We start from the raw sequence: 13,894 nt of genomic DNA on the forward strand, positions 1-13,894 counted from the left end.
ATTTCACGTGAGAAGTTAGGGCTAAACCCTAATGTGCTAATTTTCAAAATGTTTTTCTGATTGCAACTAAACGTAATGTCTGTTGCAAAATAGTCTGTTGAATAGGCAGTTATAAGTTCGAAGGTTGATGCATACAAAATAAAATATACCTAAATGAAAATGTAATTACCTTAGTTTGTAGGAGTATTTGCAGGCTCTTAACTTGTCCCAAATAGGTAGATTAATATATATGGATTCCAACTCTACATTTCGCAACTATTATTATTATTACCATATTATTATTATTAAGATTAAACATATTATATACAAATGTGGGTAAATTAGTTCTTACCCTTACCGAATCTTCCCAAAGAACCCTTGATATAAGCACCCAATGATTCACTCTTTTCTTCCTTTTCAACATTTTCGTAACTTTGTTCGTCACCCAAGGTGTGATCTCTCAAGAACAAACCAGCAATGATCATAGGAGCACAGAACACCAAGGCAACCAAAATCAAAATCTTTTGAATGTCACGGTATGCCAACACAACTTGTTGTCTTTCGACAGTTTCCCAAGTGTAAGTAGCAATGAAAGTATATGGATCAGTGTAAACCAGTTGAGCTAAAGTGGAGTTACCGGTCTTTTCCAAGATGGCACTGTATAAACGTTGGGACCAGACGGCACCGGCAATAGAAGCTCCGACAGCAGAACCAATTCTGTACACGGTCAAACCCAAGGAGATAATAACGGCCATATGTTCGTGGGTGGTACAACTTTGTAAGGAAACGTTACATGGGTAGGAGAAGAAAGTAGTACCGAAACCCATTAAACAGACACCGGCAATAATACCACCGTAGGAAGAAGTACCTGATCTAAAGTGGAACATAAGACCCAAGGAAAGCATCCACATGGAACAACCAAAGATAATGAATCCCTTTAACTTCTTCCACTTGACAATGAATAAACCGAAAAAGACACCAGCAACAACCGAAACAAAAGAACTCAAGGAACTGATTCTAGTAGCAGACTTCATACTTTGGTTAATGGCAACCATCAACACGGTATAAAGATAAGAAGATTCAATGGAACTAATGAAATTCAACAAGAAGGAAATGGCTAAAGCGGACCAGATACCACGATCCTTTAATAAGTGGAATGGAGCAACTGGGTATCTAGCACCATAAGATTCCCATAAAACGAAAACAGGTAACAAGACACCACCAATAACAATTGGGACAATAATATGAGCCTTTTCCCAAGTGTCCTTAATACCACCGGCCAAAGTCAATGGAACTAAGAGACAACCTAAACAAACAATCAAGAGTAATAAACCAATGATATCTAATTGCCAGAATAAGTACTTCATGAATCCAAAGAATCCCAATTCTTGGAACTTGGTTTCTCTCTGCTTGAACACCTTCCATTCTTCAGTCTTACCAGCCTTCCATCTCATATGGAGCATACAACCAACCAAAGGAATACAAGCTAATGGGAAAATGAAGGCCCACATACCAACACCCCATTTCCAGTTGGTACCAACGGCATCAGTGACATTACCAGAAATCCAGGAGTTGATAATGTATGGGAAGGTTGGAACAAATAAGTAGAACAAACGCCATTTCAAGGTGGAGAAATCGGCCAAGATACACATGACGATAAGAATAACCCCAGTGTAACCGATTTGATATAAGACGGAACCAGCAGCATACTTTTGCACATCAGTAGCTTGAGATTCAATAATGGTACCAACAACGTAAAACAAGATGGAAACAATAAAGATTTCCAAACGACCGAAAACATCAGATAATCTAGCATAGACTGGTTGACAAGCGGCACCGGCGACCGATGTGATAACGGAAACAGTTGTCAATAAGGAATGTTCAGCGTAGGATGCAGTGGCGTAGGCGGTATAAATATAACGAGTAGAACCGTCCAAACCATAAGCGTAACCAACAAGGAAAGCCGAGAACAACAAGATAATGTGTAAGTACACGTTGTCGGACCATTGAGCAGCTAAGATTTCAGCTTTTCTAACCCCGATTGATTTTTCTTCAATGGCGGTTTCAGCATCGGAAAGTGACTTGTGAGATTCATTGTCTTCTATGTCTCTCTTAATGTCATTGTCCTTTTCAGTAGCAAGGGTTCTTTGCACGTCATCAGCAGACACACGTTCGATACTCAGAGAGTCACTCATTGTTGCTTGATGTGTTTTTTTGAATGATTTTACAATTTTCTACTTTGGACTACAGGGAGATCCAGCCACCTTTTTATAGTTAACTTGGTCTTCTCGATTATCTGATCGCATCTCCAAAAATAATACAAAGCAAGTTGCAAACTAGGGCGGAAAAATATTTTGTGACACTTTCTGCTGTCAAAATAATAATGAAGCAGCCAAGAAAAAAAAAATAAAAATAAAAAGAAACAGATTTAAACAAAAGAGGATGAGTTTTACAGTATGGTCGGGGTTTACGATAGTATATCCCCGTCGAACGCCTGTCTTTTAGGTTATTTTGCCTCCCTTGTTTATGTAGTTTGATAACAACGTCCTTGTGCAAGTATAACCGCAACCGAACAGTTACAAAAAAGGAGTGACAGATTGTATGGCGATTCCAGACAGCAATCTAAAACCCAGGCAACAATACCTATGGAACAATGTCCGCGCATAACCAAGAAAAAAAAAGCTTTGATGCTTAATTTGTGAATTGCAAGCTCATTTGCTGGAATTATACAGAGGGTATACAGGTGCATAAATAATATTTTAGTTGTTCCGTTTTGATGCAGAAGAATCACTCGTGGCTTAGTATTTTTTATGCCAAGGTTATGAGATATTTTTTTTTCTTGTCTGGCAAATTTTTTCTTTTGATCTGATAATTTTTGTCGCAATATGAAATGGGGAAGGGGGGGAGGGAGAACAACATCTCATCGCTCTGGTATAGAATTTCACATTTTCTATTAACTATTGTCAATGTTAGTTTGACTTTAGTTCTTAGAAAGTTCATAGAAATATCAGGTTGTCCCAAAAGATATAACCAGGAACTAAAAATGAAATTAGATAATGGATATACGAATAACCAAAGGGAAGTATACGTCCGATGTATAAGGCGTAGACGAACATCGAAGCGGCGTCAATAGAGAATGGGAATTATAATAATAAGATTACAATATTATTTGAATATGTTTTCGCTTGGCATGAATGGAATTGCTCGTGTGGAAACTCTCATTCCACACAGATACGACTAGATTCATGTTAGTATCTGCCAGATCTGGGCATACGTCCTGCATTATCAGATGAAATTGATACTGCTCATCGTATCATAATTTACTTTTTAATTTCAAAGTTTAAGTTAGTGTAACAATGAGTTGTTTTTCAAGTCACAAAATAATTACAATGCCTATTTTCTTGTACGACAAATCATTACTAAGATCTTAATAATTTGCTCAACTGTCGCAAATGCTGAAAAATAAAATGAGACATTTTCAGAAAGCCGTATCGATTGTTTGTACAAAAGTGGAATCCACGACCGAATATAGCTTGACATACGTTGAGCAGTTTAAATTTAACATTATGAGCTGATAACAATGTGTTTCTCGGGGGTATACAAAACTAGAAACAAGGAGGTCACCCATGCTTGATTTTAGTCTGCATCTGGTGCGGAAATGTATGCCATGGAAGTATGCCAAATTTCATATATATTTCCAGGGTCATTGATCGCTTAGATAAAACTGAATCGAGTAAGAAGTACGATGTGAGAAAAAGAAATGTAGAAGCATCACTCACATAAACGTTATTTTTTTTTGGCTTAAACGCAAACTTGTTCGATTGGCTTATTTTCAACAATCTCCGATGTCCGAGAAAAATATAGAGCACAGAATTTCAGCCTTATTATGTGCTAGAAATTACTTGGAATGTTCGTATATGCATTGCAAATGTGATCATAGCCCGATTGCAAGCCTTCGCTTCGGTTTCTTTCGTTAATTTGATTTATATCGTAGATCTAATTCACTAGGTGGTAAGCTTGCCTCCACATAGCAAACTCAGAGGCTTATTCTACTTTTTTTTTCTTTCTTCTAATCAGCGCGGAAGAAAGTTTGTGAAATCAACGTACCATGACTTCATTCACCCCCTATTGACCCAACACACCAATGATATGATCATCGCCAGTATAAGAAGAATATTCGCATCATTCAGAACAGAAGAAGAAGAAAGATTGTACTCTCGTACTGCCTTTTTTAACTTGTTGGGTTTCCTTGGATCTTGTGTTTTGTTTTCGTTTGTTGCTCAACGATTGTCGCGAAACCCCCGTGAGTTGGCCCATATAGCACGAGCATATGCTTTACTGAAAGCCATTCAAGCGTAAACACTGAATAAGTTATGTTTATTTACAAGGTTCAAAATATACAATACGTAAAAAAGAAAGAAAAAAACAGGTAAACGAATGTTAGCAGTTGTGCAAAAATACCCTCTAAACCAAACTAAACCAGAACTGGATAATTCAATACCACATTAAGAACATAGCTAACGTGTACGTGTATATGTATATAGTTGTATCGTGAAACTGTGAGGAAAATACAATAAAAAAAAACTGATTGATAGTCTATCCCTTGATTAAGACTTCTTTGGCCATTTCGTACGCAGTCCATGAAATGGCCGTACTAGGAACATTGAAGATAATTCTTGGTTTCAACCCTCGACTAAATGCGCCTATACCACCTTGTTTGTATAATGCTCTGGCGGCACTTTTAAACCCGTCGATGTGCCTTAAATGTTCATGTTGGGAAATACCTCTAGTTTGTAATGCAGTTTTGATACAGTCCAAAGGAGTAGTGAGCGCAGCAGCTATACCACCAGCAATACCACCACTAACACAATGCAAATAAGGATTATAAGAATTATTAGGGTTTAAGATTGACGATGAGTATTCGTAAAACCCGAAATTTAAAGCTGCAAATGGAATGTTGGTGAAAAGGGTGGTTGGGTATGAAATATAAAATGCAGTGATTCCTTCTTTCTTATAAATATCTCCCGCTATTCTCATCAACCTTATTGAAGTGGCTTTTCTATCATTGATGGCAACCCCAGCTTGCATTCTTTGCTTCAACATATCAAACGGGGTCATTAATGCATCGGAAGCAGTGGTGGCCGCTATACCGGCAGCCAGGGCAAAGATTGGATGGTTTTCATCGGTGACTATTTTGTTGGAACGGGGGTTATTAGTTAACCTATTAACCAAAAATGTCTTTGTTGATTCGAAAACCGAAAAGTACACAGCATGGGCCGGGCCGGCCCCGATCACGACGGAAGACACCCCTTTCCATAATGCATAAAACCCTTCGCTTGAGGTGATTCGAGAGATAGATTGAACTATACCTCGTGACAATTCTTGTTTTGAGATCGACATTTGCATTCTCGTCTTTATCGAGTCTATTGGGAACATGACTGTGTGTTCCATGATACCAGCAAGAGCCCCGGCACTTAAATGAGCCACCAAGGATGCATCTTCAGGCAATGCTTCGTAATCGATCTCAAGGGGATCTTTAGGCATGAAAGGTATCTGATGTTCCATGATGGGTAAAATGTGATAGCAATTTTTCACCGTTTGTGAATTTTGTTGTTCAAGTGTGGAAACCCGTTTCTCGGAGATGAAGTGGTGGAATGTGGAAATGGGCAACCTGGATACGAAATCTATTATTCTGGACCGTATATGGAACTGAATGAACTCCGAATGTGATATATCTATAGGAAACTAAACGGTAAAACGCCGAAGCAACGGAAACAGATAATTGCAATTTAGTTGTAATGGACAGTCCAGTGGAGAATTTTTTTTTTTCTTTCCCTGTAAGATTTGATCAATAATCCGATGCTGGTTCTGGACTCTTGTGAAACTTTCCCCCCTCCGCGTGTGTTTATAACAATAGTCAATTCACAAAACAAGAATACCTAATATATCTATATATATATATCTATATCTAAATATATACAATACTTTTCTTTGTTATACGATACTCGCAATCTACAAATGTTTATTTGTGGGAAACTCTATTTGGCAAAATGCCAAGATTATATAAGCCGAACTTTTGTGCGATGGAAATTGCTAAATTAGAGCAACCGGCGGGGCAGTTTACTAACTAGGTAAAAGTGACAATGCAAACGGACAAGATTGGCTGTAATTGATTTACAACCCCGATATAGGAGTTATGTCACTGGGGGAATGTGTTCCGTAATAAACGATACACAAAATACGAAATACAATGAAATAGAAGGTCAAACGGTGGGATATTATCTGCGGAGCAAGGTACGATAGATCTACGGTCCGAGTGGGCTTATTCCTATAAATGGTGACATTCATTTCTTTTCCATTAATCTATAAGTCATTTACAATCTCCTAAATTGGTTACACCCCGCGGCATTACGTGGCTGTCGCGCCAGATGAGCTTACTTAAGTTAATTAGCCGGAATCGGAACCTCGGTGCGACGTGACTTAATTTATGTACGCTGATGCGTGTGTGTGTGTGTGTGTGTGTGTGCACTGTTTATTGTTTTCCTTTCTAAATATCGTATACAGTGGAATGTTCTAAACCTTCAAGTTGTATTGCTCTGGTACAATGGTCTTGACTTTACCAGTTTGAATACATGTTTCCACATTGGATACAACCCATTCTTCCATATTCCTGATAGCATCAGTAGTATGAGTTCCCATATGTGGCAAACTAACCACGTTTGGTAATTCATATAACTCAGGAGATACATGTGGTTCGTTTTCAAACACGTCCGATCCGAATGATCCAATCTTTCCTGATTTGATCAATTCGGGTAATATCTTTTCATCAATGATAGCACCTCTGGCAGTGTTAACCAATATAACACCATCCTTCATCTTGGAAATAACTTCCTTATTGATGGAATGTCTAGTTTTGGCATTGAGTGGAATACTAAGACAAATGATATCAGATTGACTTAACAAATCGTCATAAGAAACATATTCGACACCAGCTTCTAATTCCGGTTTCAATTGAGATCTGTTGTGATAAATAATTTTCTTAAATCCAAATGGCTTCAATCTATCTCTAATAGCTCTACCAATACCACCCATACCCAAAATTCCGACAACCTTGCTTTCAGGACTTCTACCTAACTTAGCCCCGCCACATTTCTTTTCATCCCAGCCACCTCTAGCCAAAATATCATGACCTTCTTGATAGTTTCTCAAACACGACAACACCAAGAAAACAGCAGTGTCAGCGGTTGGACCTTCCACTGGCTCAGTCACGTTAGACACCTGGATACCTCTAGCAGTAAATGGATCAACATCGATTTGATCATAACCAGCCCCATTGTGACTAACGGAGACAACACTGGCAGGAATATGCAGGGCCAATTCTTCATCAAATCTCCCGGTTTGTTCAACACTGGCGAATGTTCTTGTGATGTGGCGAATATCATTATACTTACCAGCTAAATCTTGGAAGAACTCTTCTCTGGTACGGGAAGTACATTCGATAACGTCAGCAATTTCACTTAACTTGGCCCATTTCTCTTGAGCAAACTCAACGGAACCGATACGTAATACTTTAGGTCTATTGGAAGCAGTAGTCATTATTGTTAATAAATTGAGGAATGCTGAGCAAATTAATTTCTTATCAAGGAGAAATTTGGCGGCTTTTATAGTGCAAATGGCGGGATCATATCCTATTGTTTCGAAAATCCCACAGTACGTTTGTGGGGGGGACATAAACGGTGAGGGGGGGAGTAAGAGTGGGGGAGCGCGTTTTTTTGGGGGATTTGAAAAAAAAATGTTTGGGGGAACAAAAGAAATGTGTAGTTGCAAAATTAAAAAAAATAAGAAAGTACAAAAAGTGCATTTTTAGTTTCTATAACGTGTATAAACTATCTAATAAAGGAAAGGTTCCCTAGATAATTAAGTGAGGACCACGGTACATAAAGTTGTTGCTGTTGTTCTTCTTGGAATCAGCAGATACTTCCTTGACTTCACGTTCTGGGAACCCTTCAAAGGATTTAGCATAAACAGCAACAGAATGAGCAATCAACTTGGTGTTAATTTCCCAAGCTTGATAATCTGGATTGTCCAAGTTATCGCACAATTGATGATAACATGGGTCAAACCATTCACCAGTCTTACCGCCAAACTTTTCCTTGGACTTTTCATCCTTGACTCCTTCAGCACCAGTAGCAATACCACCGGCTGGAATACCATTATCAATAAAACCAACATAATCTGATCTACCATCAAATGGAATCAAAGTGTAATTTAATCCATGGCTGACATACCAATCAATGTACAATTGTTTCAAGTTTCCTGATCCATTAGGATGATCTTGATTGTTAGCATCATAAACTTCATACTCGTAATTTGGAGATGCCATCATATCATAATCCATAAACAATCTAACCTTGGAGTTTTCCTTGGCTTCTAAATTATCAGCATAATAAGTAGAACCCAATAATCCTTCTTCTTCAGCAGCCCACCATGCAAATCTAACAGCATTATTAACTTTAAACTTGGTCAATTGTTTGGCAACTTCCAATAAGGAAATGGTACCAGACCCATCATCATTAATACCAGGGCCCTCACCAACAGAATCAGAATGGGCACCCAAGGCAACGACATTGTCATGATCACCAAAGACAGTATCGGCAATAACATTCAATGTAGAAATGTTCTTGATATAGGAATCAACATACAAGGTAGTTTCAAATTGGTGTTGTGGGTCCTTTAATAAAGCATTGATGTAGTCTTGAACATCTTGCTCTGAAACGGAAACAGTGGCAACTTCTTTACCAGTAGGAGTACCCAAAGTACCATGCAATGGACCATTAGAGTCATAAATGATGGCCCCCTTGGCTCCAGAGATACCTGCATTGACACTCTTGTCTCCAAAAGCACATTCACCACGTTTAATCAAGACGATATTGTCCTTGGCAAATTCAGGGAAATCTCCCAAGGAACAACCAAAATTGTCAACCAAAACCAAGTTGCCATGAACCGGTCTTCCATCAGGAGTAGGAGGAGATAAACTCAAAGCTTCCAAAGACTTTGGCTTTTGTCCATCAATTAACAAAGAAAATGACTTGACTTTTCCGTCAATTGCATCAAACTTTTGAGTCTTGACAGTATAATACCCACCCAACTTCTTCAATTCCTTAGCGATATACTTGATGGTGTTTAAATGGCCAGGAGAGCCAATGACACGGGTAGGATGGCCATACTCGTCGACTGAAGATTTAGCAATGTGGAACAACTTCTTGGCTCTATGTTCCAAAGCATGCTTTGTAATCAAGGCTTGTAATTCCTCGGTATCAATTTCTGGGAGAGAATTGTAGTCAGTTTCGTCAATAATTGACAGCAAGATATCATGGTGATCATGGTGATTACCATGGTGCTTACTCTTGGGATGTTTATTACCGTCTTTTTCGTGACTGAACAAATTTGGGAACTTGCTGTCTAGAGAAAGCACGACGTCATCTTGAGATGAGGAGGAACCTCCTAAAATGGCGCCCCATGGACTAGGTAAGGCATTGATGGAGGAGATAAGGGTCAAACAAGTGGCCAAGGATAACGAGTGAAGCTTCATTTTGGTATAATTTTACTGTATATTTAGAAGTTATCTAAGACAGTGATAAGCAAAGAAATGTTAGTGGCGAGAGAGGGAGAGAGAGGGAAAGTAAAAAAATAAAACTGTGGGAATGCGCAAGATAAGGGTAACCGACTCCACGGTTTATCTTTTTTTCGTGCCACAGTGTAGGCCGGCTCGTGCGACTGGTTGTGCGACCGGTTGTGCGACTGGTTGTACAGCCAGCACCGAGTGAGTCATCGGAACGAAGCTGGCCAACCAGATTGTACTTGAACAGTAGAGTCGGCAATTCTCTTGCAAATTTTCAGCTCTATATGTGCATACCAGCTGATTGATTTCAGCTCCTGCTATATTTTGTAGATTGGGTTGATGAAAGCACTGTTCCCAAGTGGTTAATTATTAGGTCGGTAAACCTACTATTCTTTAGAGGTTTATTTTACAGGTTCGTGGACCCACAATTTTAGGTTAACGTACCCATGGGTATAGGTCCGTCGATCTAAGATTGTAGGCCAAACTGCCTCCATTTTCTGTAGTATGTAAACCCAATTATTGTTGGCTCTTCCCTTGGTGGTTTGCTCGTTTGTGGCTCTTCCCTTGGTGGTTTGCTCGTTTGTGGCTCTTCCCTTGGTGATATTGATAAAGATAAACTGCAGTTGTCTCCCCTACTATACCATGACTGACCTTGGTCTCGGTTCTAGATTCCTTGGTGTGAATGGTCCGTAGTCTAAGGAAGTTTCTCTATATACTACTGAACCGGAGTGCTGGGCATTACACCAAATATATCTCCTTTGTGGCTACTATAGTGTTGTCATCTCACGTTTGCTTGTGCTATCAGATGTGTTCTCTACAAAGAAAATGATAACCAATTGAACTACAGCAGTTAAAACACCAATAAATAATAACTTTCATTCAAAATACAAACATCTATTGATTTAAATACAAGTTGTTTAACCAGCATGGAACTTAAAACCACCACCATTTCCAAACTTGAATCCTCGGCTTCCACCACCTTGGCCACCAAAGAATTGAAAGAATTGCTCAGCACCACCAGCACCACCTCCATTAAAGTTGAAACCACCAAATGGAGATCCACCGCCACCACCACCTCCTGGGCTAGAATCGTTTGGATCGTCACCGCGATCATATCTTTCCCTTAACTCCTTGGTCGACAACACTTCGTATGCTTGGTTGATATCTTGCATCTTGTTTTCAATCTCCTCAGGAGTCAAGTCATCTCCTTTATATTTGTCAGGATGGTATTTCAAGGTCAATTGCCTATAAGCCTTCTTGATTTCTCGGTCATCAGCATCGCGAGAAACACCCAAGACCTTGTAATAGTCGTTCAAGGGTTTTGATTGTGGCTGTCTGAATTGACGTTGTCTTTGGTTGTTAAAATGTTGTTGGTATTGACGCTGTTGCTGTTGCCTTTGTTGTTGACGCTGTTGTTGGTGGTACTGTTCGATCGGCTGCATTCTGTCCGTGAACATCTTGGTTTTCTTGACATTAGAATTAAACTTATTCAAGATCCTTTGTGCTTGGTTGAACTTCTTTTGCTTCAATAATTTGTCAATTTCAGGGAGTGACTTAGGAAAGAATGAATCGTCCAATTGCTTACAGTAGTTTCCTGATTTACCTTCGATTTGAACATACGATTCACATGCCAATTTTTGTAAATCTTGAACAAAAATTAACTGTTGCAAGTAATTATCATCGCCAACTAAATCTTGCAAGAACTGCGATGCACGATAAACCAAATAATCATAGTTTGTTTTAATCAGGGAGTTCAACTTGTTTTTTTCCATACGGGTAACTTTCAAATCCTGGACAAACAAGAAATCATAAATGAACCTATAGTCAATGTTGGGGTTGGTTATTTCTTCATCCATGCTCGTTTGTTCATTGGCATAGTAATGGCCAGTTATGATGGAATACTGTTCCAATAACTTGAGGAAATCTTTATACTTGGTGTAGAACTTTGACAATTCCGTACATGGTTTGAATTCATTATCAAATCTGACACAGTTTGTGATTACATTTCTGGCATTTTCAAATCGATTCTCGGTGAACAAGATGAACTGAGAGATCCGAGCATAAAGGTTCAAATTGCTCCAAGGTCGAATATTAAGCAATTTTTGTAGATCCAAAATAATAATCTTGTGCAAGGGCAACGCGTCTTCCATATAGTAAAACTCCTTAAGCGGGTCCAACTTGAACAATTCCAAGGCTGACAAGTAATGTAGTTCTCCGCTCTCGTAGTTGTTGGGGGTGACACCCAACACTTCCCTGTTTAGTTCGTCAATGCATGATTGGTAGTCATTGTTGGAGTAATGGGCCCGGGCAAGAGTCATGCTTTGATTCCACTCGTTCATAGTAACGTAAATGTCTTGATCCTCGCGAGCATCCAAGTATGGTTGCAACCCGTTGAAATCACCTCGTGATACTAAAATATCGACAAGTTTATCCTTGGCAGTACGCTGTAATGGGTCTAACGTCACCACCATTTTCAAATCGTCGACAGCGCTGTTCTCCTTGCCCAAGTTGAGTTCGATCAAGGCTTTCTTAAAATATAATTGTGTCAAGTAAGGCTTAGCTTCAGGAACGTCTGATACCTCTTTCAAAACACGTTCAAATTGGTGCAACACCTCTGAGCTTGGTCCGTTGGTGGAGAACAACCGGTCAACTTCCTGGATTTTCTCCAATGTCACATCTGAACTAGCTCTTATCGCCACTAACAATTGCAATAACACGATCAAAGGTAATATCTTCATGGTTTTGTTGATGAGTTGTTAAAAAGAGAAAGTGATTATGCTACTAAAAAAAAAAAAAAAGAATATAGACTAAGCATAATGACGTATGACTATATGAGGTGTTCTTTTTTCAATTTCTTTTTTTTTCTACGGATTTCCGCCGCACTGTCCGAATTGGGTAATCACATGCTAGTTACTCGTTACTCGTTACTCGTTACTCTTTTTAGTATCGATTTAGTTACTCTACCTACTTAAATAACTTAGCCAAGGAAACTGCACCTTCATCATTCTTGGACATGACTTTAGCCACAGCCAATTCAAAATCTTCTTGGGTTATGTGGGTTCTTCGTTCTCTCAATGCATACATCCCGGCTTCAGTACAAACACCTTTAACATCAGCACCGGAACATCCATTCATTTTCTCAGCAATTTTACGTAAATTGATACCTCTAGTCAAGTTCATTGATCTTGAGTGGATCTTCAAGATATCAGTTCTAGCAGCCACAGTTGGGGCCGGGAATTCGATCTTTCTATCGATTCTCCCCGGTCTTAATAATGCCGGATCTAAAATATCCAATCTATTGGTAGCCATGATGATCTTAATATCTTTGGAACTTTCAAACCCGTCCAATTGATTCAATAATTCCAACATTGTTCTTTGCACTTCTGAATCACCTCCTGAAGAGCCCTCGACTCTGGACGAACCGATGGAATCAATTTCATCCATAAAGATGATGGAGGGTGCGTGTTCTCTGGCCATAATAAACAATTCACGAACCATTCGAGACCCTTCCCCAATATACTTTTGCACCAATTCTGACCCAGAAACACGAATAAATTTACATTCGGTATGATGGGCCACGGCTCTTGCTAAAAGGGTTTTACCAGTACCAGGGGGGCCATAAAGAATGACTCCCTTAGGTTGAGCAATACCCAATGATTCAAACAATTCTGGATGCTTCACGGGCAATTCTATAACTTCTTTGATTTCTTTGATTTGCTTGTCTAACCCACCAACCATGTCGTAGGTGGAATCTGGGACTTTTTCAACCATCATTAATGAGACAAGAGGGTCGACCTTGTTTGGCAATATTTTATATAAATCATGAGAATCAGCTTTGAGACAAACTCTAATGGAAGGAGTTAATTTCTTAACGTCAATGTCCTTGGTAACATTGACAATATATTTCCCTTCTGGATGAATCTTGACAAGGACTTTCTTTAATCCCATGACCTTGATGACTTCACCAACAAAGGATCCTGGCTCTTGCAACAATCTCAATTCATCTTTCAATTGTCTTACTTTGTTATTTAACTTATTACGTTGGGCTTCCAAACGACGCAAGTTTTGTGTTGTTTGCTGAATTCGAATCTCGGTGTCTTGAATTTGCTGTTCAAAGTAGGGTCTTATACCGCCCTCGTGGACATAAGGTCTATCAATTGAAGCAGTGGTCATGTTCTAAGTAATTACTGATTTCAATCTGTGGTTGTAAATCGGTTTTGGTTGTCTGTTTTTTTGCCCTCCAATTTTGAAGGGAAAGAAAAAAAAGGGTCGTGCAAAGTGATCAACATTCAT

At 39.1% G+C, this 13,894-nt stretch overlaps 7 protein-coding genes across 7 annotated transcripts in view; 1 reads left to right on the forward strand and 6 right to left on the reverse strand. All coding sequences in view use genetic code 12, as the record gives it.

Annotated features, from left to right (window-relative positions):
- MIT1 (mannosylinositol phosphorylceramide synthase catalytic subunit) overlaps positions 1–13,894 on the forward strand; it is a gene marked incomplete at both ends in the record, with an annotated part of 145,983 nt that overhangs the window by 48,021 nt on the left and 84,068 nt on the right. The window lies entirely within an intron of this gene.
- Positions 263–2,194, reverse strand: SIT1 (siderophore transporter; the record flags this gene model as incomplete). Its single annotated transcript, XM_007374325.1, has 1 exon — positions 263–2,194. The coding sequence occupies one exon, from the start codon at positions 2,172–2,174 to the stop codon at positions 321–323; it is 1,854 nt and encodes a 617-aa protein (XP_007374387.1).
- MRS4 (Fe(2+) transporter) lies at positions 4,082–5,776 on the reverse strand (the record flags this gene model as incomplete). The annotated part of the gene is made up of 1 exon (XM_007374326.1): positions 4,082–5,776. One exon carries the CDS (start codon positions 5,542–5,544, stop codon positions 4,576–4,578), a length of 969 nt encoding a protein of 322 aa, XP_007374388.1.
- IFM3 (Ifm3p) lies at positions 6,307–7,631 on the reverse strand (the record flags this gene model as incomplete). The annotated part of the gene is made up of 1 exon (XM_007374327.1): positions 6,307–7,631. The coding sequence occupies one exon, from the start codon at positions 7,573–7,575 to the stop codon at positions 6,553–6,555; it is 1,023 nt and encodes a 340-aa protein (XP_007374389.1).
- APE3 (Ape3p) lies at positions 7,822–9,647 on the reverse strand (the record flags this gene model as incomplete). The annotated part of the gene is made up of 1 exon (XM_007374328.1): positions 7,822–9,647. The coding sequence occupies one exon, from the start codon at positions 9,569–9,571 to the stop codon at positions 7,889–7,891; it is 1,683 nt and encodes a 560-aa protein (XP_007374390.1).
- JEM1 (Jem1p) lies at positions 10,457–12,378 on the reverse strand (the record flags this gene model as incomplete). The annotated part of the gene is made up of 1 exon (XM_007374329.1): positions 10,457–12,378. One exon carries the CDS (start codon positions 12,337–12,339, stop codon positions 10,519–10,521), a length of 1,821 nt encoding a protein of 606 aa, XP_007374391.1.
- RPT6 (proteasome regulatory particle base subunit) lies at positions 12,566–13,774 on the reverse strand (the record flags this gene model as incomplete). Its single annotated transcript, XM_007374330.1, has 1 exon — positions 12,566–13,774. The coding sequence occupies one exon, from the start codon at positions 13,772–13,774 to the stop codon at positions 12,566–12,568; it is 1,209 nt and encodes a 402-aa protein (XP_007374392.1).

Source organism: Spathaspora passalidarum (genome assembly GCF_000223485.1).
Source record: "Spathaspora passalidarum NRRL Y-27907 unplaced genomic scaffold SPAPAscaffold_3, whole genome shotgun sequence".
NCBI lineage: Eukaryota > Fungi > Ascomycota > Pichiomycetes > Serinales > Debaryomycetaceae > Spathaspora > Spathaspora passalidarum.